Here is a 27978-nt window from a genome sequence, read left to right as displayed (position 1 = left end):
GTGGCCCCCTTGCACAAGTGGGAGTGCCTTCTTGCACAAAGGATCTTTAGCATATTAATCAAGCGCTTGGAGCCTAAAAGATGTTTCAGATACTCAAACACAATGAGAAAAAATGGGGATGGTGGAATAATGTCAAACGTGGAGTTAGTTATTTTTTCCTTATGTTGAAGTAGTAATCCCTTAAAAGCTTAAATGGTTATGCTCAGGAGATCTCTGGTATTACTGTTGCCCATTATGCTTCCGGGTTTACCCCCAGAGAAATGAATTTTCATTCCTTGAGTTATGTTACTTTTCAGAGCCAGAGAACATTGGCACCTAGCCATACATACATTCCCTCAGTTTCTAACAACCGTAATTTCAAACATGATTTGAGCCTTTCCAGCTCTTTCTGTCCCATTGGGCCTAGAATTCTACCTTCATTGGCTGAACTGTGCATATAAAGTGCCCTGCTTTATTTCACATACACACCTCTACATCTCTCTTTCTCCAACACCTTAGCTATACCTTGCTACAATGCATTTGCATAGAGACATCTGTACACCTGGGTTGATGTTCATAGCCCGGAATGTTTGCTTTGGACATTTATCTGGAAGTGGAGGATCTCATTTATGTAAGTAAGCTGATTTTTTCCTTCTGGGCATTTGACTTTTACCACAATATGAAATGTGGCTCTGGGTCAGAGATGGACTTCCTGCTTCTCTTGGGAGTATAACCTCAAGACTCAACAGCTCCTTATTTCAGAGTCCCAGACAAGGCAGTTTACAAATGGATTTTAACAGCTGCTTATAAACCTCTCAGCATTTGCTCTGAATAATCTCTGCAGCATCGGAGTAGGAGTGCATTGAAAATCTCAGCTTAGTGGTCATCTCCAACTTGTGTACTGTACATCATCCCATTCTCTTGCAATATTCAGCCCACCCTGTCACAGTGACACTTCACTGTACAGCATGAAAAGATAGTAAAAGAAAGCTGAATGCAGTTAGAAGGGAAGTTCAGAATATATTCATTCTGGCTTATTAAAAATTGCGTAGCATGTACACAGCTCATCCAAAGCACTTGTGCACTTAGGATACATCACAGATCTTAAGGTCTGTTCATACATGTTGACTAATCATTGATGGCTTGTATGTGTGAATCAGCCAACTCAAATCAAAAACCATTGTCAAAACTTTACACCTCACAACACAGCACTTTTCAATGGACCCTGTTCAGTTATACAGCTGCAAGACTTCAAGATCTGAGCAATCAAGTGAGGCCTGTGCATATGTGAACCAGCATATGTGAACTATTACTATTACCACACCTTCCATTAACCTAAAATCAAAAACATTTAGTACATGAAAACTAACGGTAAAAAATATAAAATAAAAAACAAGCAAACACATTTTCCAAAAGCCAGTGAACCAGGGGGAATGAAAAAGTCAACAACTTGGGAGGTCAAATGCCTGCGAAGAAGAAGAAGAAGAAGAAGAAGAAGGAGGAGGAGGAGGAGGAGAAGGAGGAGAAGGAGAAGAAGAGAGGTGTTCACATGCCAACAGAAGGCCCTCAGAGAAAGAGGGCAAAATGAGTCCCCCTGCAAAGAGAATTCCAAAACCTGGGTGTGGCAACTGAGAAGACCATGTCCCCACCAGACCCAACTCGGATGCTATGAATTCTGATATGCATTCAGTAATTAAGTTCTGGAGGGAGCAAACATATGGCCGCTAGTTAGTGGCTAGATAGCCATAGGATATGTGGGTTTCCAGGAACTGACCTCAGAACCCGCAATCTGAGGTTGGTTCCTGGAGAACCGACCTCCCCCACTTCCACACGGCCTGGCTGGCAGCGCAGAACAGCCCCATGCTCCACGCTTGAAAGAGGAGTGCAGAGTGGTGAAAACGGGATGCTTTGGGAGGTGTTCTGGGGGGGGGAGGCAGAAATGCTGGTACGACACATCCTATGTGTCATCTGGCAGGTGCCTCCCCCGCCCCTGTCTAGGCACAAATGCAGGGTGGCTGAAGCGTGGAGGGGATCATCCCCTCTGTGCTTCTCCTGCCCTGCATTGGATAGGCGGTAGCCTCTTGAGTTTGGAGGTGGCCGCCTATCCCCTTAGGATTACACCCTAAACCAATGTTTTAAGATATGTTTGCTAGGGATGTACGAAAGTCACTTACCTTTTCGCAGCTTGGCTTCGCGGTGGGGGGGAGGTGCTTCGCTTTCCCCCCCGAAGTTCAGGCGAGGGGGGGGAGGCGCCCCGCCTCGCCTGGCCGAAATTCAGGCCGGGGAGAAGCGCCCCGTCTCCCCGGCCGCAAAACAAAAAGTTAAAAAAAAAAAGACCCCGTGATAGGCTACGTGACGATTTACGTAGCTTATCACGGCTAGATTTCCAAAGTCAGCCGTGATAGGCTACGTAAATCGTCACTTTACGTGACTTTAGAAAAAAAAAAGCGTACGCAAATGGCGGCGCCCATGGGGCGCCGCCATTTGCGGTCCTTATTTTGGCACGTCTAGTCTATGTAAAGATTAACATAGACTATGGTGAAAATAAGGGCAATGCAAATAGCGTTGGCCAATAATAAGGCCAATGCAAATGGGGCGCCGCCATTTGCGTACGCGCTTTTTTTTTTTCTTCAAAGTCACCCGTGATAGGCTACGTGACAATTTACGTAGCCTATCACGGCTGACTTTGGAAATCTAGCTGTGATAGGCTATGTAAATCGTTACGTAGCCTATCACGGGTGTTTTGTGTTTTTTTTACTTTAGGTTTTTTCTTTTGCAATGGCGGCGGCGGCAGCCGGTCGGAAGACCAGCTGCCGCCCCCGCCCGCGACAAACCGCCGCTGAACCGCCACTGGGACCCGCCGCCGAGAGGGACATTCGCCGAAGGTAAGTCCCGTCCCTGGGGGGGGCAGCAGAGAATTTCCCAACCAACTTCGGGGGGCCGAATGCGTCGGCGCTCGGCCTCCCGAAGATTCGGGGAGAAATTCTCCACCATCCCTAATGTTTGCACTGTAAATGTGGAACCTTATATGGGCTATATGGTACTTTTCACAGTCTTTGAGTCTAAATTGCGAAGAAGCAGTCAGTGCAAAACAGGATTATACCGGGATCCTGTAAAGACAAAGATCATCATCTACATGATTCTCAGAGATTCTCAAGATTCTCAGAGTATTGTCTATATTTTTGTACACCATATTTATATTTTTGTATGTAACATTTTCATCTATGGTTGGTATGTACTAGTTGGGTCATGTTATTTGTTGCATTTGAGTGTCCCCATAATTATATACTCATGGTCTTGTGAGTTTGAGCATTTGCCAGTTGTGTGCTTTATTAGCATTGCCTTTTTTGGGTTGTGTACAGCTGGTGCCCTATTTTGTTGTACAGTATACACATACAAACTGCACACACACACATCTATCATTGACTGTGTAAGATATGGACTTCGCAGACATGTGTTTATAGGGATGTCGCATGTGTCTGTGTAGGGGGTGGAGTCCAACGGTCTCTCCCCTACTTGGCCCCCTGATGCAGTTCGCCGAGCCCCCACCCCTGCCTGCCAAACTGTGCGAGCCGTCAGAACTTACCGGTCCTGCCCACGAGCGCCCGCAGCCATCTGTCCTCTGTGCAAGTCACCATTATATGTAAAAATGGCAACTTACTATTTTATGTAAATTAGATCTTGCAAACAATGGCATTGTCCAGCTGGCCACTGTGGGCAAGATTTAATTTACAAAAAAATAGCGACTTGCCATTTTGATGTATAATGGCTAGTCACACAGATGGGTGGCTGTGGGCATGTGGCTCAGTGGGGGAGGAGGTGATGATCCTATCTCCCCCTCCCATCCCTGGGCATTTCTCCACGACAACGGAAGGAGATGTGAATGGAGGATTACACAGATTTTTTCAAAGGGTCAGCTTTGGTGCGCTTGTGTCTGCACAGGGCTCCACGAGCAAGTACACTGCACCAGTATAAGTCGCTTCACAGAAAAATACTTCTGGGTGGGGTGGGGGTTGGAGTGAACGTCATCTGATTGGCAGGGGCTGTTAAACCAATAAAGAGAGGCTCCCCTCCTTTCTTCTTCAATAAAATCCTGGGTGGTTTTTATTGTCTTGCCAAAAATTACTCTCCTTCTCTCCCCGCTCCCTGCCCCCACATTAAGTACTTCCTTAAACCAACAATCATCACAGGAACACAGCGTTCCCCCTGCCTTGAAGCTGTGAACAATCTCCTTCTCTCTCTCTCCCCCCTGCCCCCCGCATTACTTCCTTCCTTAAATAAATAATCATTATAGGAACACAGTGCTCTCGCTGCCCTGCTGCGATCAATCGAAGGTCCGACATTAAGGCTCTCTAAATGTGTTATTTCAATTCATGGGAATCTCAGTAACTTCAGGAGCGTGCATTTCGGAAACAAGCCTCATTGACCACAGTGGGAGATACTTCTGAGCAGATACCCATATGTTTCTGCTGGGAAAGACAGGGAGGGGAAACAAAGGGATAGGAAACTAGCCCCTTTTCTAACTCGATGCTGTGCAGGAACAAAGGTGTGAATTAGTTACTTTCTAAGAGAATAAACCAAACAATGGAGCAGCTTCGGAAAAGCATTTTAATGCCTTTAGGGAAGTAGTGCTTTAAAATGTTCTATTTCAGTTGAGGGGGATCTCTGTAAATGCTGGTGTGCGCATTCAGGGGACAAGCCTCATTGACTCCAATGGGAGTTACGTCTAAGTAGACACTAATTGGTTTGTGCTGGGAAAGACAGGGACAGGAAACTCCCATTTACCTGGATCACGGTGAAAGGCACACCCCTGGGCAGGGCTAGAATACCTGAGGTAAATGCAGGGGTTGGGGCACACAACAACTACACCAGGGAGAACCTGACTTAAGGAAAAGAATCAGACTTTAAGCAGTCTCAGGAAATCCAGTTTTTACGTGATAAGCTCCAAGGTGACTGCTGGGTGGCCACGATGTTATGTATCCCTAACAACCTCCAAACGCAGCCAGCTCGGAGTAAATAGCTCGGGGAGAAAAAAAAAAAAACCCAGCTACTGCGAAGGCAGCACCTTGATGGGAGGAGGACAAGAGGGAAGCCCTCTCATTTTCCTCCTCCTGTCAAGCCGCTGCCCCCACGGTAGCTGACCCAGGATAGGAGGGGGAGAAAGGAGCAATGCTTTCTCTCCTCCCATCCTTACTACAGCTCTCTGGTCCTCCTCCTGTCAAGGCGCTGCCTTTGCGGTCGCTGGGAGGGGAGGGGGAGAAAGCATTTATCCTTTCTGGCCACTGTTGTGCGCAACAGTAAATATATGAAAACACAGAGCCTGCTTTATGCAAGATGGGGCTCTATATTTTTGTATATTTAGTGCTGCGCACAATGGTGGCTGGAAAGGGCCATTTCCACAACATTAGAGGCCTCTAATGTGGTGGAAATGGCCCTTTCCGGCAACTATTGTGTGCAACAATAAATATACGAAAATATAGAGCCCCATCTTGCATAAAGCTGGCTTTGTGTTTTCATATATCCATGGAGGAGTGAGCAGCTGTGGCACACTCCCAGACAGCCTGACGAGCCCTCCAGGGCTTGCATGGGTGAGTGGCAGCAGTGGCTGCTTGAGCACCCATTGAGCATTGATTCCGGATGAGTCCATCCATCCCTATGTGATTTATTTATTTATTTATTTGATATATACCCTGTCTCCCTACAAAAAAAATGGCACTCAAAGCAGCTTACAAAAAACCATTTAAAATATATTAAACACTGAAACACAGTAAAATGCAACCTTTGCCATGAACTCACTGGATGGCCTTGTGCAAGTCACTATCGTTCAGTTTCCCATTTATAAACCTGCCAGAGTCACTGAGAGGATCAAAAAGGTAGAAACAGTTCAGCACTTTCAATTTGTAAAGGATTGTAATAAAGTGCAACAGGAAGTTCACATAGATCTGTTTCCCCCATATATAAAACAGCAAAACAGTACATTTCTCTTAAGCCTATATCTATTGTGAAATATGATGTTCTCTCATGTGTAGTAATGCCTAAGTCCTTTGCAAATATCTCATGGCATGTTAAAAATGCGTTACTGAACTTAAATGCCTGCCACTGAAGTAGACTCCTAGTACATAATTTATAAAGCATTAGCAACTTTACTTTTTTTTGCTATTATAGCATTCAGAATAAAATTCTGATGCTCTCAAGCTATGCCATTGAAACCATCCAACTTTTCCATATATAGATTACTACTACTCCTAACAAGGTGTTTTTAAAAAAGAAACCCCCAAAACACAGTGCTGTACTTAGATTATGGGGAGACTAATAAAACAAACAAACATGGACAGACAATTTTTTTCCCCTAAACCCATATTTCAGCTTTTCAAAAGAGAATTTCAGAATTAATTTGCCCAGAAGTAATAAAAAAGCACTCCTTTATCACTGTGGGATAATACGAGTTATCTTCTGCCTGTTTAATGCTAATCTATAAAATAAACAGCCATTAGGATCACTCCCCAAGGCACATTATAATTTAAATTACAACAGGATACAGATTGTAGTTGTTCACATCTGTTGTCTGAACCCAGGACATTTTCTGCAGAGTGGCTTGTTGACCAACAATGCAGTGTGGCTTATTTTTCTCGAACAAGCCACCTTGAGAACCCATGGTTTGGGTTGTTCAGGATGGTTAACAAGACACACTGCATCATTAACAAGCCACCTTGCAGAAAATGTCCTGGATTCAGACCACATGCTAACCCATGGATCAACAAACAACCTATGGTTCAACAACAGCCCATATTCAACCACTGAGTTGGGTTAGCATGTTGTGTGAATAGCCCTGTTGACTATAAGCAGCTACCATATTATCAGACAGCTTTACCATGTCCAGTAGAAGAAAATGTATTGGACATACATTGGAAAATGGAAAATAAGGCAATTTGACTATAGCAGCAGAATGAAGGATTCCCAGTGGAGAAGTTATTTATTATTGTGGATAGCGATATTTCGCATTTCAAGCCCCATCAGGATATGAAACTTTCCTAGTTGAACAGTACTCTACCACACAAACATACAGAATGTCACCAGCAATTTTCACAATACTGTCATCAGTTTGTCACATCAATAAAGAATCAAATTGAGCATATTGGACATAAACAAATTCCTATCGATCATACCACTGTGCCTGAGATGCACAAATAGGCAGGGGCGGAACGGTTTCTGGGAAATGAGCAACTCTGTTTTCAGGCCCTCCTTTCTTCCTCTGCTGAATACAGCAGATTGTGGGGGAAAAGATCTCTTTGGCAGTGTCTTCTTGAATACGACTCTCACTATGCACACGGTGGAAGAATCAAAGGCAACTGTGTGCACACACATGCATGAGGGATAACGTAGAGGCACCGTCGGCACATTTACATTAGATGTATTTGTTAAAATCTGATCTGTTTTATTGTGTTCTGACCCATTGTTAAACATCTGTATTATAGCACCAAGGTTGTATAAGATATTAGGAGTTGCCACAGAGCAAACGAGCTTACACACTAGGAGGAGAGCAAGACGGAACAGAGCAGGGCACAAAAAGCCCCCCTCTATGGCATACTGGTGACACAGCCAGTGATAGACTCCTCTCCTGAAGGTCAGACCAATCCCAAGAGACCATGACCTCTTCCTCAGAAGTCATGTGTAACAGTAAATATTGCAGACAACTCACTTGTGGATTTACTATTCCTAACTGTGGGAAGACATGAGTGCATAAATGAAAATGCCTCGTATTTATTATAGATACAAATACACACACATTATATAGCTTTATGCCTGCAATAATAAAAAATAAAGTGCATAAAATAGACTGCAGACCAGGTGCAAACAGGAAAAGAGGAGGGGGAAAAGGAGAGGGTCTATGTTGAAATACTTGGATAGCTACCAACCACAAGCCTGCAATGGCATCATTTTTGGCTGTAGTCCCCAAACCTGTGGATATAGAAATGTCTCCTCACTTTCCTGTAATTACTGTTTTAAATAAAAACAATCAGTGTGTGGAAGAAAATACCCTCAGATGATGCAACTATAAAAGCTTCCTGTTATTAATCCATCTATAGGAAAGACTGCTGTTTTGATAGGAGTAGGAAGATCTGCAGTGATATGAAAAGTGTTTGGTCTATTCCCCAGTGGTCGTAAAAGTGCTCATAAATGTCAATACTGAAATGTAATGCAGATTATTTTTGCGGTGTGATTGATAACAAGCAGAAATATCTGCCTACTGTATGGCATGTTCAGAAAGGTATCTTGCCAAGCAATTGATGCTTCTCTCCTCCATCTCATTTTATTTCAGTTTCCTCTTTTGGTTTGCAAGACTCTTTATAAGTTTCAAATATCACTCATTTGTGTCATTCTGGCTTACAGCATTCTCAAGAGAGCCATATGCTGGCCCCATTTCCTGGCATGGATATTCTGTTCATTATTCCTATGGAAAAAGAGTTTCATGCCATCCATGTTGGGTGGATTAAAAATATGCAGCACTCATAGAGCTTTAAGAGGTTTGCCTGTACAACCTTTCCAAGAAGAATTGTTCTTAGCCTTTCCAGACTCAGGATACTGCAACACTGAACCCACTTCTTAATTTTTATTATTTTCACTATATCCATACAACCTTCTCCCTCCACCTCATTTCTCCCTTCCCTTGTAGCCTTCCCTCTCCTCAAAAGATGGTCATGGCAACCTAAGGTCAGGTTGCAATCCAGTTGTGGGTCACAACGCACAATATAAAAAGACTGCTGTTCATTAATTTTGGTGAAATTTATGCAATAAGTGGATTATGCTCATACACTAACATTTTGCTCATACACTAACATTTTGCTCATACGCTAACATTTTATTTCCTTCCTCAAAAGGTAAAGTTTTTGGGGGGGTTTGCGGTTTGTTATTACAGAGCAGCTACTCGGCTATATCTGGAAGAAACAATCTTTAAACAGAGGAGGTTAACTGCGCATTTCTTTATTATTTGTATCTATTAGACACCTTCAAATAAATTTTAACCACTTTCAAAACAGAATAATACAATATATTCTAACAAAAACCTAAAAGAAATCAAACAGTAGAAAAGAGATGAGCTGAACAATGGGAATCATAGCAAAATCACAGACATTCAAGAAAGAGCCAGTATAAAATCATAATGGATGCAAGCCAAACAGTTCAGAAGATGTTCAGGCATATCTAAAAACAGCTGAGTGATTTATTTCAACTTGGTTTAGGATTAGTATAGTCCAGGAGGCTAAGCATCTTCAGCTGAACAGAATGACAAGGAATATTGAGTCAATACAACCATTTGCCAAGTGGTAACTTGCCACAGTCCGCATATAACCACTTGATAAGCTGGTCCCATCTATTGTCCTGCCAAGTGGTAAGTAAGACTTTCCCATCACACTTCTGTACCCAATCAGATGTTGAGAGGACCAGAAGAGTGGTAAAGTTCTCCCCATCAAAGACAGTCTTACCATGAAGATCCACGCACTCCATGGTAAGCTACCGTTTCATAAATTGTTATTTGTATTCACCTACTGAAAGCTTTAGTAATAGCCCAAGATTAACTTCTACAGCTCAGCTACCTCCTGAAAATTCGACACACAGTCATATTTGTTACAAGGGAGCTTCTGACATGCTGGCTCTCAGGACACATATATCGTGTGTTATGTATTTAATTGGCATTATCCTGACACCTTGGCTCAAGGATCCATTTTGGTTCAGGAAGAAGCAGCATTGAAAGTTTCCAGGAACATCCTCAGGACTCTAGATGGCCACAGAAGCCACACTGTGTACATGCTTCCTCCACTGATTAAAGGGAGCTGCTCCCAGTAACTGTGGAAACATACAAATGCCTGCCTGATTGCCATGCTGCTAGCCAGCTGACTAACCCACAAGAGTATTTTTAATTGGCCAATGGTGGGAGCCTTGGTGGGAAATCTGGAAAAACCCTGAAATGTTCCCAACCACCCTATACAAGTTCAAATAACACCTAGATGACCTTAATGTTAATTTTTTAAAAAATATACTGGTGGCTAATTATCGCCTACTATACTGCTATGGCCCTATATAGTTTGGAAATCCAACAAGATGGGAACCCCAAAATAGGCCACCAAAAATATAAAAACAAGGGGGTAAACCAGAGAAAATGTGCATTATGATAAACAGGGAAATTCAGAACAAAGGAGTGTTCAGATTTGAATATGCTAGGCCTTCACTCTCCTGTGCTATATAGCCAGCTAGATGTCAATTAAGGGGCAAGGAACCTCACTCAGCTTTATTTTCTCTCTCTTTATTGTTCCCCCCTGGGTCCAGTCTCAAGCCATCGAGCTCTTGGTAACCTTTGTTTCAAAACCTATAGCTGCCTGGGGCAGCAGTTGTTCATTCTTTCCGCTTGAGCATCCCTCATGTTCGTAGGTCTCAGCTCTGAGAATAGCTTAGAACCCAACTGGCTTTTCATATAGTTGCTTGTGACTCTTTCCTAGAATGATCCCCGCTTCATTCCAGTGCCTATCCCACATTTCCAGAGCCACAGTCCCACACTCTCTTATTCAACCACCTTATTGCTCCCTGTCATAGCTGTGAGTGCCGGTTGTGACAGAACCTTTGGATATATCATCCTTTGGCTCTTTTTGGACAACGCAGTACTCAAAAGTGCCTAAGCAGCTTGAGGCGTACACCCCATTTTGTAATCCAGAGCTAAAGCAGGGAAACCTGAAAGTAGTCTGTGCTAACAGCATTTTTTAACAACTTGTAACCAACCAGGAAATAAGTCCTTTTGGTTCCCCCTCCTCTGAAGTCAGGTTATTATAATCACTCTTACCCAATTTTTTCCCTTTTCTTCTAAATCTATTCATATACTAACCAACCCATTTGTCTCTTCTGTAATAAATGTGCATGTGTGCGTTGACAGCAAAAGCTATAAATATAAAGTCTATGCTTTGGGGCTTTGATGAGTGTTTGAGCTAATTTCCTCTTTATTCATTTATTTTTGAAGTATTTATTCCCCACTTCTGTAAGAGCATAGCGCATAAATCCACTGTGTGCAAACTACACCTCTGGTGCACCCTTGGACCTGCACTAATTGTTACATATATATACACACCCAAGTTGCTTGTCCATGTGATTGGAGGCATGTGGTAACATTATCCTAGAGCTCAAACAGTTCCCAGGTTTCCATTCTTGACCATGAAGACTCAGTCACAGGGCAAATGTAATACTGACTTAATAATTTTATGAACAGACTTATGTGAATTGTTACAAGAGTCTCTGAAAACAATAGATGGAGACTGAAGTTTAGCCTTTTAACTTCTTGTGGGCCATGTAACCAAATACCTCTAAACAAAGCCATCCATAAAATGACACCAATGAGACAGGAAAAAAAGAAAACAGAACACAGCAGACTGAGAACCCATTCCAGTGGGCCTCAGCTGCTATGGAGCAGGCAGGGGCATGCCCACACGAGGCTAACTCTTTGCTGCGTGGCTCTTCTCCATGCCTGGCCCAAAACTGCTGGCTCAGATTGCTAAGAAAAAATGAGGTTATGGTGAACCAAGGAAGATTTTTAGGAAGGAACTAAGAGATGAGATTCAGCTGAACAAATAGGAAGGACCATGGTAAGAGAGCACAAACGGTACAGTGCCCAAAAGGCTTAGAAGAACGTTGAGAGGGGAGCAATTGTATTTTGTTTTATTTTCCCATGGCTTCAGCACAGGAGGGGCTATAAATCTTACAAAGTAAAATGCAATGCAAATCAATAAAATAAAGTGATGCAGTAAAATAAATCTATGAGACCCATCTCTTAAACAACTGTAATAAAGTTTATAGAAGAATATTTACAGGTATCTCCTGAGAACGTAAGAGCAGCTGTGTTGCATCACACCAAAAGCCTGCGTAGTCCAACATCCCACAAGCATGACATGAGGGCCATCGCCTTCTCCTGCTGTTGTTCCCCAGCACCTAGTATTCAGCAACATAGTGCCTATGAACCTGGAGGTACCATACAGCCATCATGACTAGCAACCATTGATAGCCTTATCTTTCATGAAGGTCCAATCCTCTTTCAAAGCCATCTATATAAGCGGCCATTACCACATCTTGTGGCAACAAATTCCATAGTTAACTGTGCACTGTATGAAGTACTTCCTTTTGTGACTCTTGAATCTTCCGCCAGTCATGATAATCCTGGGTCCTAGTATTACAGAAGTGACAAAAAAATTCTCTATCCTCTTTCTCCATACCATGCAGAATTTTATAAGCCTCTATCACATTCTCTCCTCCTCACTTTTTTTTTTCTAAACTAAATATCCCCTAATATTTTAACCTTTCCTCATAGGGGAGTTGCTTCAGAACCACCCCAACCCCTATTATTTTGGTTGCCCTTTTCTTCCAGCTCTACAGTATCCATTTTGAGATGCCATGATGAAAGTCTGACTCTGCGAGCTCTGGAAAAGAACCACTACAGAAACTGCACGTGCACGCACACATCTCTCAAATTTGGCAATAGTTTGGGGGATTAGTGTCAACGCAGAATACATATGAATTAGTAAAATTAAGGTTTAAGAAGTTTCTAAACTGTTTTGGAAAACTTCCATGGAGAAATGACAAACCAGGAAACTAAGATCATAGCAGTCTAATAATTTCTCTCAACCACGCTGTACGCATTGTTAAATGGTCCTAGGCAGACATTTTACAGTAAGACTATTTACACAGCTCAGATTAAGATCATATTAGAAACAAACAAACATGTATTCTGGCTATGAAACATTTGCCTCCCAAGCAATGTATTTTAGTTTTTAAAAGGACTTCATTCTAAAACCTGATTGCTGAAATAATGTACGTGAAGTGCTTTGAACTAAATGCAATACATATTGTACTATTTCTCCTTTTTACATCTTCAGAAAATTTCAAAGAAGTGTCAAATTCTCACTAACATGTTCATCCATAAATTCCAAACTTCTCCCACCCCAAACATGACTTCCTTGGGAACTAATACCCTACTTTCAGATATCCCACCATTTTGCATAATGTTACTTTTAACAAACAAGACAAACAAAACTACAAATGTATACTGGCATTTCCTAGGCCTTATTTTCTAATATGGAGGGAGCAATCCTATTGCTGCTAGACAGCAGCTAGATGGCCATAGGATATCTGGATTTCTGGGAACCGAGCTTGGAGCCCATGAGCCACGGTCGGTTCCTGGAGAACTAACCTCCCACTTCCACGCTGCCTTGAAGGCAGTGCGGAACAGCCCCATCCTCTGCGCTTGCAAGAGGAGTGTGGAGTGGCTGAAAAGGGGCATGGCTGGGGGCGTTCTGGGGCAAGGAGGGCGGAAATGCCTTACGAAACATCTTATGTGTCATACAACAGCCTCCTCCCCCGCTCCGCCCTCCCGCGGCTATCCAGCCGCAATTGGCTGTCTATCCGAAAATGCAGGGCAGGAGAAGCGCAGAGGGAACGATCCCCTCCATGCTTCTCCAGCCCTACATTGGATAGGCAGCCACCTCCAAGCTTGGAGGCAGCCGCCTATCTGAATAGGATTGCGCCCTTAGTTATTTATTTAATTTACATTTATATCCCCCCCTTTCTTTCATCATGAAACTCAAGGCAGGGTACAAAGGATTCCCAGGCATATTCACATTCATGCACTGACCAGATCAAGCCCTTCTTAACTTCAACAAGGCTGCTGTATCATGTGCCAAGACAATGCCCTAGAAACCATGAATCTATCTATCTATCTATCTATCTATCTATCTATCTGTCTGTCTGTCTGTCTGTCTGTCTGTCTATCTATCTATCTATCTATCTATCTATCTATCTATCTATCTATCTATCTATCTCTGATGCTGTTTAATATCTACATGAAACTGCTGGGAGAGATCATCAGGAGGTTTGGGGCTGAGTGTTGTCAGTATGCTGTTGACACCCAAATCTATTTCTCTTTATCATCTTTATCCAAGGAAGGTATGACTCCTCTGAATGACTGCCTGACGTCGGTCATGGGCTGGATGAGGGAGAACAAGCTGAAGCTGAACCCAGGCAAGACAGACGTGCTTGTTGTGAAGGGTCCTAATTCAGGTATTGAAGTATGTCAACCAGTTCTGGATGGGGTTTCAGTCCCCTGAAGGAGCAAGTGCGTAGCATGGGCGTGCTTCTTGACCCACCCTCGCCCGGCACTCCAGGTGGAGGCAACGGGGAGAAGTGCCTGTTGTCAACTTCAGCTGATAGGCCAGCTACGCCCATTCCCGGAACACGTGGACCTGGTAATGGTAGTGCACACGCTGGCAACCTCCGGGCTTGATTACTGTAATGCGCTGTACTTGGCTCTGTCTGTATATTTAGTTGGGAAACTTCAACAAAATATGGAAGCCATGTTGGTCTCTGGAACATCCTGTGGAGACCATATTACACTGGTTTTAAAATCTTTATATTGGCTGCCAATTTGTTTCTGAGAAAATATAAAGTGCTGGTTCTTACCTTTAAAGCCTTACATGATCTAGGGTCCAAGGTACCTTCTCCCCCACGTCCCAGTCCGCCACCCTCTGAGGGCTTTCTGCTGCGGCTGCCTAATGTGAGACTGGCAGCCACACGCGAGAGGCCCTTTTCCTTTGCTGCCTTCAGTTGTGGAACGACCTGCCGGTTGAAATGCGCCTGCTGACCTCCTTGAAGGCTTTTAAGCAGGGATTACAGACTCCATTATTCCGGCAGGTCTTCCCTTTTTAGAACTCCTGTTCCTTTTGCTGACTTTTGTGTACTGTTTTTAAGCTGTGTGGTTTCAGCTGTGTTGCTTTATTGTTGGATTGTTAAAAAAAATGTTCTTAGTTCAAAGTTGTTTTGAGTTATGCGTTGTTTGTATATACTGTACTGCTTTTATGTAAATGGTTTTTAAACTTTGTACACTGTTTTTTGATGTTTTAACTTTTGTGAACTGCCCAGACAGCTTCACTATGGGGCAGTATAGAAATGTACACAAGAACAACAACAACGACAACTTTACACTGCAACAGGAGAGGACTGGGCTCAGGGTCCCAAGCCAACGCAGAAAGACCAGATGAGGGGCTGGAGATAAGAGCTTTTCCCTGCCAGGGAGAGGGGGCAGGGCCTGGGGAGGAAGCCACTGAGCGATCCAGTCCTACTTTCTTCTGAGCAGACATGTAGTAGCTTGTCCTGCTTACTTCTGAGTAGGCTTAAAGTCTGTAAGAATCTGATTTTAGCCCCGCCCACTCTGCCTTTTGCCTCACCCAGAGATGGAATATGGACTCTGAGACATGGGTTGTGTGTTACCCACCCCATCCCACAGAATGCTTCAGGAAAATATAGGATTTACCTTTCTCACAAAAACCTATTTTGCAAGAGGGCAACAAAGCCTCCAAATTATTAGTTGGGAGAAAAATGGTCACTGTTTATTAATTTTTGGTACAAGTTTCAAGATAGGGTCCAGCTCTGTTTTATAACACTGAGGGGAAAAAAACCATATGCTTTGTTATATGGAAACTTTTAGTTACAGTTTAAAAGCTGAAAGGGTCATATTACTGCCCAGTGTTTTTCTTTTCTTTTAGTTCAGTATGAATAATTATTTGATCTTATATTTATTGTAAATTGTTGATAAACCATCTTGAAACAATAAAACTTTTTTTAAAGAACATAAAGCATAACATAATCAGTAACAAAATGCAAGAAACAAAACTCACAGCAACCCTCAAATTAAAAACACATATTTTAAAGGCGCAATACCACGCATGCTTAGACTCAGAAGCCCAGACAACATGAGTTATTTGAAAGGCCTAGGTGAACAGAAAAGTGTTCACCTGGTGCTGAAAAGATCATAGGGATGGCACCTCTCTGGGAAGCTTGCTTCACAACTGGGGCCCAAACCCTTGAAGCTTCCCATACTTCTGGCAGTGTGGATTTGGCCCTCCCATACTCAAAGTGAGCAGGGGAGGATCCAATCAGCACCAGGAAAGATGCAACGTACCAAGGCCTTTAGCCATTGACACACATCTGAGGATATCAAACTGAGAGTACACCAAGGCCCGGAGGCCTTTTGGAGATTTCCTGGCCTTGTTTCAAAGTTTGCAGCTTTCGAGTTGGGGCCAAATAAAGAGAACCCAATCTGGCGGAGATCCACACCACCACCAATATCTCGTCTCCTTGTTCCAGAACTGGGGTACTGCTTATGCCATGTGCCAAACAATTCTCCATATTACTCAAACACGTGCATTTCAATATTAGTTATGGCCAGAGTTCTCACTGAGAGTAGCTCCACACTTCACACTGCAAATTTGATTGCTACATGTACATTGGCATTATCTGCAGTAAACATGAAGTGCATGGCACAAATGTACCTCTTTGATGCCTGCCTATATTTTTCTGGGAACTCTGGTTGAGCCAGGGTTGTCAGACACATAAAGCTTACGTGTCAACTGTATAAATACCAGTGTACACGCAGCAATAATCACTCCACAAGGTCTACAGCTTCCCTGTGTTAACAAGGTAATTAAGCAGGGTTCTAGATATACAGAGCCAGTGATGGCCAAGTCCAGTCAGCTAAACACAAATAAGAGTACCTCATTTTTATGCATTAGGACGACACCCAAACCATTGATCTGAAATTGGGTCTCATTTGTTTAAAAACAAACAGTAGGATTTGAGCCTAATTAAGTATGTATGGAGGCTTGATTGCAAGGACCGCCTTCAAGGATGGCATTTAACTTGTGGTGCCACAGCACATTCAACGTGAAATTGAGAAAGTTGCATCACCCTATCACACAACTGGCTCAAGAGATGTAGTACAGCATGTGAGTATTAAAATAATGGAGATGAGGTAGCAGAGACAATATGGCTACAATGGAATAAGCAATTATTCACACGACAGACTAGAAGCATGGATTAGCACCAATAGCCTTGTCCACGGGTGGAAATCATTGCCTGCACCATCAAAGATACACACATTGGCTGCATAGATATTGTTATTTGACGTTTATCTCTCTCTCTTACAGCTGCTCTTAAGGGGCTGCTATGTCTGCAAATGTCACCCACTTCTGACAAACGGGATAAAAGTTATAGCCAGTTTTTGATTTCCCATGATAGTCAATGGGAGACACGAAACTTTGGATTTCCGACTCTTGACTTGGGTTCATCACCCCAGTCAAAGCAGACAACCTCCAAATCGGTCCAACCAGAACTGGGCCATTTTTCCAAAGCACTAAATTGGGGTCTGAGTCTAATCTTGTGGTTGGTGCACACCTCTAATAGATATATGCACAAACACATACATGAGCTGTAACAGTTGTCCTCATAAGAGACCTCTAAGGTAGCCCAACCTGGCGCCCTCCAGAATTTTTGGAGCATAACTCCAGGATTGGCCATGCTGGAATCGAAGTACAAAATATCTGGAGGGGACCACGTTGGGGAACGTTGCGCTAAGGCAACACCAGTCACTTCTTTCCTAATGGTTTGAACACCATCTTCAAAGCCTGACACTATAATCTTTCCCAACTTCAATTAAAGAGAATTATATTAGATGTTCCTAACAACACAAGGATGTATATACAACACTGTGTAACAAAAATCTTCCTTAAAGTTTTTGTTATTGTTAAAAAAAATAAAAAAAGAACAGAGAACTGATCCCCCTGCAAAAGCTTATAAGAAAGCCCTCAGTGACAAATAGCTTCCTAATTAGAAATGTGGAAATATATATAGAAGGGGAAGCCAAGAGACCCAAACTCTCAATCCTAGGTTTTAACTTTTCTAATCTCTATCTCTGTACACTTGCCAGCAACATGAATGACTATCTAATTTACGTGTCTGAAAGCTTTTAAAAGCCTCAGAAGATAAAAGAAATTACTACTTTTTAAAAAGTTATGTCGGGCAGAAATGTGTTACTCATCTACTAAAATAGGATTCTCTGTATAGCTGCTCTGTTTCTTGCAGTGTCACACTTAAAAAACAATGGTTGGATCCTAACTGTCCTTCCATGGAAGGACACAGTTCACATTCATAGAAAAGGGCTTTCCTGCCTCCCCCTTTCCTCTGCTGACACCCCCCCCCCACCCCAAATCTGAACTTGGGAATGGTATAGATGTAGAGGGCTGCAAATGGAAGGAGGTGTTGGTAAAAATTGCCTCCCCTTTACATAAATGGAGGAATAACCTAGGATCCAAGTCAATGTACATGGGGCTGGAAAAAAGTAAGAGCTCCACATCCTTGGAAGTGACCTATATGCTTTTTAATCTTACTACCCCTATGACGCACATCCATCCCCCACTCCCCCTCTTCATGACTTAGAAGGGCTCTCCAGCACTGAAGTAGTATAGGAAATATGGCCAATTTCTGCCAGGAAGATTCACTGTCCGTCCATCCATCCACACCCACACATGGGGCCTTCCTCCTGACAGTCAGTTCCTTAAGCCAATCTGCCAAACCTCCCAGATCACTTTGTTACATAGGGCCGGCCCTCTCATGAAGCACTGAATTGTCCCCTCACACCCCTTCGTCAGAAGGCCCTGCTGGCATTGCACACCACCCAGCCACCTACCCCATTGCTGCTGTGCCTCACACTCCTCTCCCTACACAATGCTGCTGCTGCCGCCGCCACCGCCACTGCCACCCACCCTGCAAATCCTCTCAGAATGAGCAGGAAAACTCCAGGGACACCCCCTCCCACAATGCCTGGCTCTGAAGAAGGACCCCTCAGATCCAGATATTTGGGCCTGGCCAGCTCACTGAAGAGCTGCGCTGGCTGCTTTTCCAGCCGATGTGGCTCTTTGGAGAGTGGCAATGGAGCAGGAGGGAGAAAGAGCAATAGGCAGGAAGGTGGGCCGGTGGAGGGAGGATGATAGACTCAAGGGGGGCACGGCAGGCCAGAGGCAGGCTAGGGTTAGGAGACAGACACACCGGGCCAGCAGGAGTGAGAGAGATGGACACAGCAGGGGGAATGGCAGGCGGCAGTGGTGCGAGGGCGCTGGTTTGTGCTGGTGCTGCCCCAATGCTCAAGAAGGGATTTGGAGGCACACAGAGGGATGGAGAGGATCCAACCCCAGAACTATTGTAAAGTGGATCTCATTTGTGAGTCAGGACGTTTTCCTTGCTTAAATTGAAATCCTCGCATCAAGTGACCTGCTTTCCTGTCCCAACTGGGGTAAAGGCCATATTGCACTGTACACTGGATTACATTGAAAGCAGCCATCTTTGTTCTCACTTTATACAAAAAAAGTCTTCTGTCAACAACAGGTCCCAGTAGTTCCCAAGGCCTTAAAAAGGACTACTGGTTTTCTTAAATGAGAAGAAAGCACTCAAAGTCATGTCTTCACCTGAAAACAAAGCTAGGCCTGCATGACGCAGATCAAGTGGCTAGATGCCCAGAGTGGTGAATGAAATCTATTTGTTAAATGGCTCAGCTGTGCAAAAATGACACATGGTCAAGGAGTTGTCAAGCACCATTTTGCTGATAATTCCTTGAAAATCAAGGTTCTTAAAATACATCTGTGTCTCTTTTCAGAAAGGCAGATGCAGATTCTTTGAGGAGAAGAAGTGACCAGAATGAGAAAATGGGATGAGGGTGCTGTTTCTTTTAGGCTGGAAATCTGTTGTTCTCTTAAGCGCATCAACAGGGGTAATTCAGTTCTTATATTACATTTGATATCTATGAAAGAAGATCTTTATTTTAGTTATAAGAGCTACCAAAGACATCAACATTTGTATGTGGAAGGTTAAAAATGACCTTCCAAGTACTTGAAGCTTGGCTAGTCTTTTCCTTCCTATATTACAGCGTTGTATTTAAGCCCCCACCCTGTAGCCATAAGCCACAAGGAATTGCATGAAGGAGTGTGCCTGGGCTGCTGAAAGAGCAACAGAGTGCTGCCTCCCTCCTCTGTATCCGGCATAGAAATGTACCAGGCTGCTGGAGGAGGGACGGAGCTCTGGGTCCCTCCTCTGCCACTGCACGGCAGGCTAAACTTTTTTTTTTTTTGCAGGCTAGTAACTCTTGCGGGCTTATTTATAAGGCTGCTATATGAAAAAATATGGAGGGCCTTCAACTGAACCATAAGTTAGAAGCCATCGTCATTCGGGCATGCATGCCCCATTTTCTCCTATCTGCACTCATGCAGTCACACAGAAGCATTAACTGTTCTTTTGTGCCACTAACTGATGGTTAGGTGCATGTCACAGTACCATAGAAGCGCCTCATATGGAGGCTACCAGTATTTTCAAGTCCCCTGAAACTGGGAAATTACCAGCGGTGCCGCTCCATCAAGATAACAATCCCCATCCTAAACTGGGACATTTTTAAGCAAGCCAGGGATCCTAATCTTCACAAAAAAGTACTGTCGAATAATGGAACTACACTCTTCTGCTCTACAACATATTTTGTATAAATGGTTAATCCATGTTCCCTTCTCAAAGCTGTTTAGGCACAATGAATTATGTTTGTTATGGAAGACGAAACACCTGAATGCATTTACCTGGGCATATGCACCTCGCATTTCCATGGAACATATTTGCCAACAACTATGCTTTGAATCATAGTTTTAAGAATTAAGAATTCCCTCAAACACACTAAACAGTTCCTAGTGGCTACACATTGTAGGGGGAAATTGATACTGGCAGACAGCTTGTCTTCTATTACTGATCTTTTAATCAAGAGACGATAAGTTTTAGAAGAGCACCACTGCTTGAACACTGTTCCACCATGTGACACTGTGCTCTATTTTTCACTATTTGCCTTTTCAAAATGTATGATGTCACGTTAGCTTTCTTTTACACCGAAGCAGGTTAAGCAGCTGTGAGCTGCAGTTGCTCCTGACAAACACAGTCCTGAAACACTCTCCGGTGTTGGCCATGTTACAAATATCACCAAACTGGCTGTACAGGATCACTCATCTTGGATGCAGCTGCTTGCAATGCCAGTTATAAGATGTGCACTGATAATAGGGGTGGTGATTATGGGAGACAAGATTAAGAAGTTGCAGGGGCCATCTCAAAATCCCTCACAGGCTACCTCAAGGAGCAAGTGACTATCTACTTCAAGGGTAGTTTGCAGCTTGAATGTCCAGTTCGTTCATTCTCTCTCTCTCTCTCTCTCTCTCTCTCACACACACACACACACCAACCAAGAAAAGAAAGTAATTTTTTCCTGAGCTGGGGAAGTATGAAGTTGAATCTATAAATACTTAAGATGCTAACTGGAGATTCTTTTCTACCTTCTAAATTGCATATTTATATTTAAAAATGGAAGATGGAAAAATGCAAATGGTTTTTTTTAATGTTTAAGTCATTTCAAGGGCCAAAAAATGTCTAGGCAGAAATGTGGGCAAGGCTGATGGTGAAATCATGACAAGTTAATGCATTCGGGGGGGGGGGGGGACATACAGAACCAAGATAAACATGTAATTCTATTTGCCATTTCCATCAGAAACCTCAATGGTCCAAGGAAACTTAGCGTATTTTATGCTAAAAACTGGAGCTGAGCATGTAAATAAATGTTATGTTTCTACTGTAAGGAAACCCATGTACCCTTGAAGCAACCTTTTCAGCACAAACGTAATTTAATATTCTCACCACATGAAAAGTGTTCGCTATGGGAATAGCACAGCTGTTAAAACCCAAGTCAGATTTTATTAAATCATCAAACCTGTTTATGTAAAACAGGGCTTTTTTAAAATGACCACAATCAGGAAATCATTTCCTAACACATCTCTCCCCTAACCCCTTCCCCATTCCTTTCAGATACTTGAAACAGGGAAAAGCCTCCATCGCTATTTTATGTTCACACCTTGGGCAGAGGCAGATAAATGAAAAAAAAATGTTTTGCATTTCTGTAGCAAAGTTTGAGCATGCGGAGTATGCCACATATAATAATGTGATATCACTAATCAGTATTATGATCATTATTAACATACAGCAGAGGAGGAGGGTCGGAGGCTGGGACAACAGTGGCTTAAGAACATAAGAAGAGCCGTGCTGGATCAGACCAAAGGTCTATCTAGTCCAGCATCCTCTTCCCACTGTTGCCAACCAGATGCCTCTGGGAAGCCCCCAAGAAGGATGAGAGGCCAACAGCCCCCTCTCTTTGTTTCTCATCAACTGCTACTCAAAGGCAGGCTGCCTCTGATCCTGGAGGTAGCATACAGCATCATGACTAGTAGCCATTGATAGCCTTATCCTCCATGAATTTGTCTAATCCTCTTTTAAGGCCATCTAAGTTGGTTGCCAAACACCACATCTTGTGACAGTGAATCCCAAAGGCCACATACAGGCATATGGTGTTGAGATTTGAATCAGGGGCTTCTTGGCTCACACACTTAATTAACACGCCATAACCGGGGAGGGGGGTGTCTCCCAACACAGTGCCCATGAAGCTCTCCACTTCCTGTCCCATTCAGATATTTCTTTTTAATAAAAGCCTAGAAAAACATTTGGGCGCCAGGTTGTCCTTCTTATCCCTACACCTGCTGCAGACCAGCTGTTGGTGGACAGGCAGAGAAGGAAAGAGTTGATTCCTGGCCTCGCCCAATCTACTTCCGCCCAGACAGACCTTTCTCTTTTGCTCTTGCTCTCTCTCTCTCCCCGCACACCCAGCCTTTAGCCTTGCCATTTCTCTCTGCCCAACCCCTTTCCTCGCTATTTCTCTCCCTTCTCCATCCCTAGTCTTTTTCTTTCTCTCTCTTTCTAGGCCCTAGCCTTGCTCTTTCTCTCCCGTCTACTCCTTTGCCTTGCAGTGTCCTCCTCCATCCCTCCCACTTCACTATTTGGCATCCAAATGGCAAATGTGGTTCAGTGTAAGCAAGTGTAAAGTGATGTACGCTTGGGCAAAAAATCCCAACTTCAAGTAAAAGCTGATGGGAGCAGAACTAGCAGTGACCAACCAAGAAAGAGATCTTGGGGTTGTGGTGGACAGCTGGGTGAAAATGTCAACCCAGCATGCAGCCGCTGTAAAAAAGGCAAACTCCATGTTAGGCATAATTAGGAAAGGAATTAAAACTGCTAAGATCATACTGCCCTTATACAAATCTATGATGCAACCACACTTAGAATACGGTGTACAGTTCGGGTCACAATACCTAAAAAAGGACATTGTAGAGCTGCAAAAAGTGCAGAAAAGGGCAACTGAAATGATCAAGGGGCAGGAACAAGTCCCCTATGAGAGAAGGTTACAACAGCTTGGATTGTTTAGCTTGGAAAAATGGTCAGTAAGGGGAAAGACGGTAGAGCTGCACAAAATTATGCATGGTGTGGATAATGTGGATAAGGAGACATTTTTCTCCCTCTCTCCTAATACAATACCCCATGAAGCTGATTGATGGAAGATTCAGGACAGATAAGGGGAAGTACTTCTTCACACAGCACATAGTTAAACTACGGAATTTGTTACACAAGATGTAGTGATGGCCACCAATTTGGATGGCTTTAAAAGGGGATTAAACAAATTCCTAGAGGAGAAGGCCACTAGTCCTGATGGCTATATGCTACTTCCAGTATCAGAGACAGTGAGCCTATGTACACCAGTTCCTGGGGAACATGTATGAGAGGGTGCTATTACACTTGTGTCCTGTGTGTGGGTTCCCAGTCAACAGCTGGTTGGCCACTGTGTGAACAGAACGCTGGACTAGATGGACCCTTGGTCTGATCCAGCAGGGCTCTTCTTATCTTCTTATTTCTTGTCCCCTCACCAACGCTTTAGCTCACTTTTGACAGGCTAGACCCTCACAGCAGCCATTATGTGACTAGCCACGTCCACCATGAGAGCCATTTTCTGGTGATGCCCACAGCAGCTTGTCAAATTCCCAAATGTGCCCACGGGTCCAAAAAGGTTTGGGATCCCTGCTATAAGGGATATGAACAGCAAGCATTAAGGGTTCCTGCTGCCCCATTAAGGAAAGAAGACTTAAGATTCAAAAAGCAACAAGGGATGGATGGGGAATTAAGGGTGTGGAAAAGGAAATAAAGTTGTTCTCTTCTACTTTGCTTTTACAAAACCGAAAACCCATACATGACAAACTTTGTTACAAACCTTATAAATGCTAGATTGAAATACAGAATGCTCCTGCAATCCTAAGGAAATACACCTATTGCATTAAGAAGCCTGACTGGCATTCCATTACAACAGATGCATTTATAGAGGCAAAGGCTCCATATTTGCAGAAGGCTTTTCTTATCTGGACCTGCCCCCAACTCTTTGGAATGTGGACGCCCTCATATATATATATATATATATATATATATATATGAAGATGATGTTGTTGCTCTTGGTAGAAACTGGAAAGAAATGTCTACAATGCATCTCTGACAACACTGAATTAATAGCATTTACATGCGAGCCAAATTATGAGTCAGACCTACTCAGCATTCACAGTGAGATATCCCAGGCAAGGTGATTGCTAACATGGACTGAGTTACCTCAGAAAAAGCTGTAGAACTGAGGTGGTCTCAAAGGAATGTGTGTGTGAGAGAGATTCTATACACACACACACACACACACACACACAGTATCTCAGTGCTACCAAATGCTGTATTTGCCAAGATGTTTCATAAGTAAAACAAGTCCTATGACAGTAGCTGCCTATGCTAAATGGCAAACTTCCAAGTTAACAAGCCAAACAATGAGAGATTAATTAAACTGGTGCACATTTGCATAATGTATTCTACTCAGAATGTGTGGGTGCAGGCTTTTTTTTGCACAGAATTTCAATTATTTGGTCAAGAGATGACATGGCAGAAGTAAAGGAGAACAGAACAAACTGGCATATGAAGGTAGAGGGGAGTAGTGGTAGGGCAGGGAAACAAAAGAATTAGAGCCATGCAAAGGATCAAGAAAAAGCATAGAAATTACTTTCCAGCCTCTAAAAGCTAAAAGGGACCTCTTTCCTCTGAGAAAATGTGTGGACAGCCCTGCCTAAAAAAGGAGATTGGGCCAGTAGTCCACTAGATGTCAATTCACTGGTGCAACAGGGTCAAAAGGCAGAGGACTGTATCAGGAACAGAGGGAAGTAAAATCAAAGGAGAGGAAGTGGTTAAGAGGGTTTGGTACAATGAACCAGAAAAAAGTAGAGAAAGGGCAAAGCCAAGGCTGGGTGAGATGCCAGCTGTCTCAGATTGATAAGAACTCATCAGGCAGGAAGGGATGAAAAACAACAACAACACACAGAGCGAGGTCAGTTTGTTAAGAAATAAGAACTTCCTATTTTAGTCTGAGGTTGTCTTGCAGCTTTTCCAGGCTACAGTAAGCATGTTTTGTGGGAAATGAGGGTGGATACCCTTAATGGGCTCCATATCATTATAACTCAAGAGCTAAGTGAAGCACTGTCACTCTGAGAAAGTTCAAATCTACACCTTATTGTTATGGTGCAGTGTATGGATACTCAGGAGGACACACATATCTGTACCTATGAAAGGTCTTGAAGATCAAAAAGGATGCTCAGATATTCTCACTTAACAGTTAAAAGAGGTTCTTAGGGTACAATGCTATGCATGTTTAGACAGAAAGAAGTCCTACAATTCCCAGCATGCCCCAGCCAGCCATGCCAACTGGGACATGGTGGGAGTTTTAGGATGTTTTTCTGTCATAGGATTGTGCTCTTAGTTATACAGCAGCATCTCAATTTGAGTCAGAATAAGCCCCTAACAAATAACACACAGAGATATGTTTTGAATTCACCCTCATAACAGATGAAGACCTGAGAATCTGCCCCAGCTGGACTCAACCCACCCCTACTGGGCCATCTTCCACCAACTGCCCTGAGGGGAGTTTTCCGCCTGAGCTTGAGGCTAGGCAACTCAGTGTGATGCTGGGAGGGAACCACCCACGTGCCTTAAGCAAACAAATCCACAGCTTCTTCTGACATCACTTTAACGGTGCAGAAGCTGGTGCAGCGCATGGTCTCGTAGCTGCTCCAGTAACAGAAACTCGACGCTGGCAGTGAACTGGAGCAAGACAAGCATGGAATGCAGCTATGGGATGGGCTCTTCCCACCAGATGCTGAGTGTTTGCTGTTGCCAGAGCGATATGAAAGGTCACGTGCTACAGCAGTTCCCCTGCTACTAAGGTGTCAGAAGCAGCTTAGCAACAAATTGGCAATGGGCCCTTAACTACCAGCACCGTCAGTCAATGGAAAGGAGTGAGGGAGGGGAGGAACATATAATATCTGCCTTTCTCCCCCGGTGCCCTTCAGATGTGCTGGACTGCAGCTCCCATAATTCCGATGGCCACGCTGGCTGGAAGTGATGGGAGTTGCAGTCCAACACATCTGAAGGACACCACAGTGAAGAATGCGGTGTTCTATCCATTGAGGCAAGGAAATGGGAGAAGGGACAATAATCTGAGTTTAGGATGGGGAACCGTGGTGCTCGTGGGCCAGCTCACCTCTCTGGCCTTCACTGGAAAGGCATTCTGAAGGATATACCCTTCAGATCATTCACAGTCCTTCATTGTGAACGATATACTTAGCATTCTTTTAAAAATATTAAAACACCCATCAGTGACAGTGGTGATAGCAGCGGGGTTATTTTTATTCAACACAAAGCAAGAGGAAGATCTTATCTTACTGGCCACCTTGTACTATGCACAATCATTTTGTACTTCTTTAGCCTGCCAGATGAATTGATTTGGCAGTTCAATACTTTAAGCCGGAGAATTATCTAAGATTAATACAATTCTTGGAACTGAGTCAAAGTTTACATCTCAAAATAAATAAAGGAAAGCGTCTTCCCCTGAACCAAGCTTGCAGGCAAAAACAAACAGGCAAGCAAAGAAACCAGCATACAGAGAAGAATAAAAAGCATTGTGAGTAGCAAAACACTTTACTGGGGTGGGGGGAATCAAACTTACTTTGGGAGAACAGGCAGTACACTTGTCAAAAGCCAGGCTGACAGGAAGGACATTATCAAATCTTGATAAAAAGCCTCGAATCTGTAAAGCAAAGAAATGCGCAGCGACATTATGTGACTAATGACATTGCGTTGCCTAAATTTTGCTACCTTTTGAAGGCAGTGCAGCCAGTATATACATTCTTAGTTGTGAGAGTACCCTGCCTTCAGCAGGCCTTTCTGCAGAAGTGAATTTGGCACGCTATGCATTTTGGTTATGCAGGTAGGATGTTTAAAAAAGGTAAAGGTGTCCCCAACCAGTCGTGTCCGACTCTAGGGTGCGGTGCTCATCCCCGTTTCTAAGCCGAAGAGCCAGCGCTGCCCGAAGATGCTTCCGTGGTCATGTGGCCGGCATGACTGAACACCGAGGTGCACGGAGCGCTGTTACCTTTCCCGCCGAGGCGGTACCTATTCATCTACTTGCAATTTCTTGCTTTCGAACTGCTAGGTTGGCAGGAGCTGGGACTGAAGACGGGAGCTCACTCCATCACGCGGCACTCGGGTCTTGAACTGCTGACCTGCCGACCTTCCGGTCTGCAGTTCAGCGTCTTAACCACTAAGCCACCGCGGCCCCTTAGGATGTTTAACACGCAATATTATTTCATAGAGACACAGCACCACCTGGTGTTTAAACTCCTCAACTGCATAAGAAATTATTGAGCAAAGGGAAGAAACCATGACAACAACTGACAGCAGAAAATGCTGTTAAACAGAATTGACACAGCAGATGACAGGAGAAAATGCTATTAAATGCAGCGCGTAGGTCCTTGATGTACAGTGATTCTCAAATGGAAGGAATGCACACTTCCTTGCTGTTCGATGCTAGCCAGTGCTGTGTATTAGAGAAGTGTTTGTGTGCATATGAAATTCCCAGAACGTCAACTATAATAAGTCCTTTGGGAGAGACAAAGAAGGTAACATGATACTACAGACCAATAAAAGGGATCACCTTTCTTAGTTCATCTCTTTCATCCTGGGTGGCCAAAACAGTAATATCACTCAAGCAAATATTTTGTGGCATTTGTGCATTTTTACTTAGCTCTTTTTTCATTATAAAACATTTTTGTGTAGAACCACTAATCCAGCATGGAACATACTGCCATTTCTTGTATTATGCCAGGTATT

At 43.5% G+C, this 27978-nt stretch overlaps 1 protein-coding gene across 3 annotated transcripts in view; it reads right to left on the bottom strand.

Moving 5' to 3' along the window:
- Window positions 1–27978, bottom strand: part of ATG7 (autophagy related 7) — a 183134-nt gene that overhangs the window by 104252 nt on the left and 50904 nt on the right. For all 3 annotated transcript variants that reach the window (XR_014788511.1, XM_084839861.1, XM_084839860.1), the window contains exon 16: window positions 26816–26896. Coding sequence is in view for 2 of the 3 variants with exons in the window: in XM_084839861.1 (XP_084695987.1) it covers window positions 26816–26896 (81 nt within the window). In the remaining variant the exon portion in view is untranslated. The remainder of the gene's footprint in view (window positions 1–26815; window positions 26897–27978) is intronic.

This window comes from Heloderma suspectum, chromosome 2, assembly GCF_057233095.1.
Source record: "Heloderma suspectum isolate Gila_16-S chromosome 2, 16-S_ref, whole genome shotgun sequence".
NCBI classification, from domain to species: domain Eukaryota; kingdom Metazoa; phylum Chordata; class Lepidosauria; order Squamata; family Helodermatidae; genus Heloderma; species Heloderma suspectum.
This window is presented reverse-complemented; position numbering and strand designations above follow the sequence as displayed.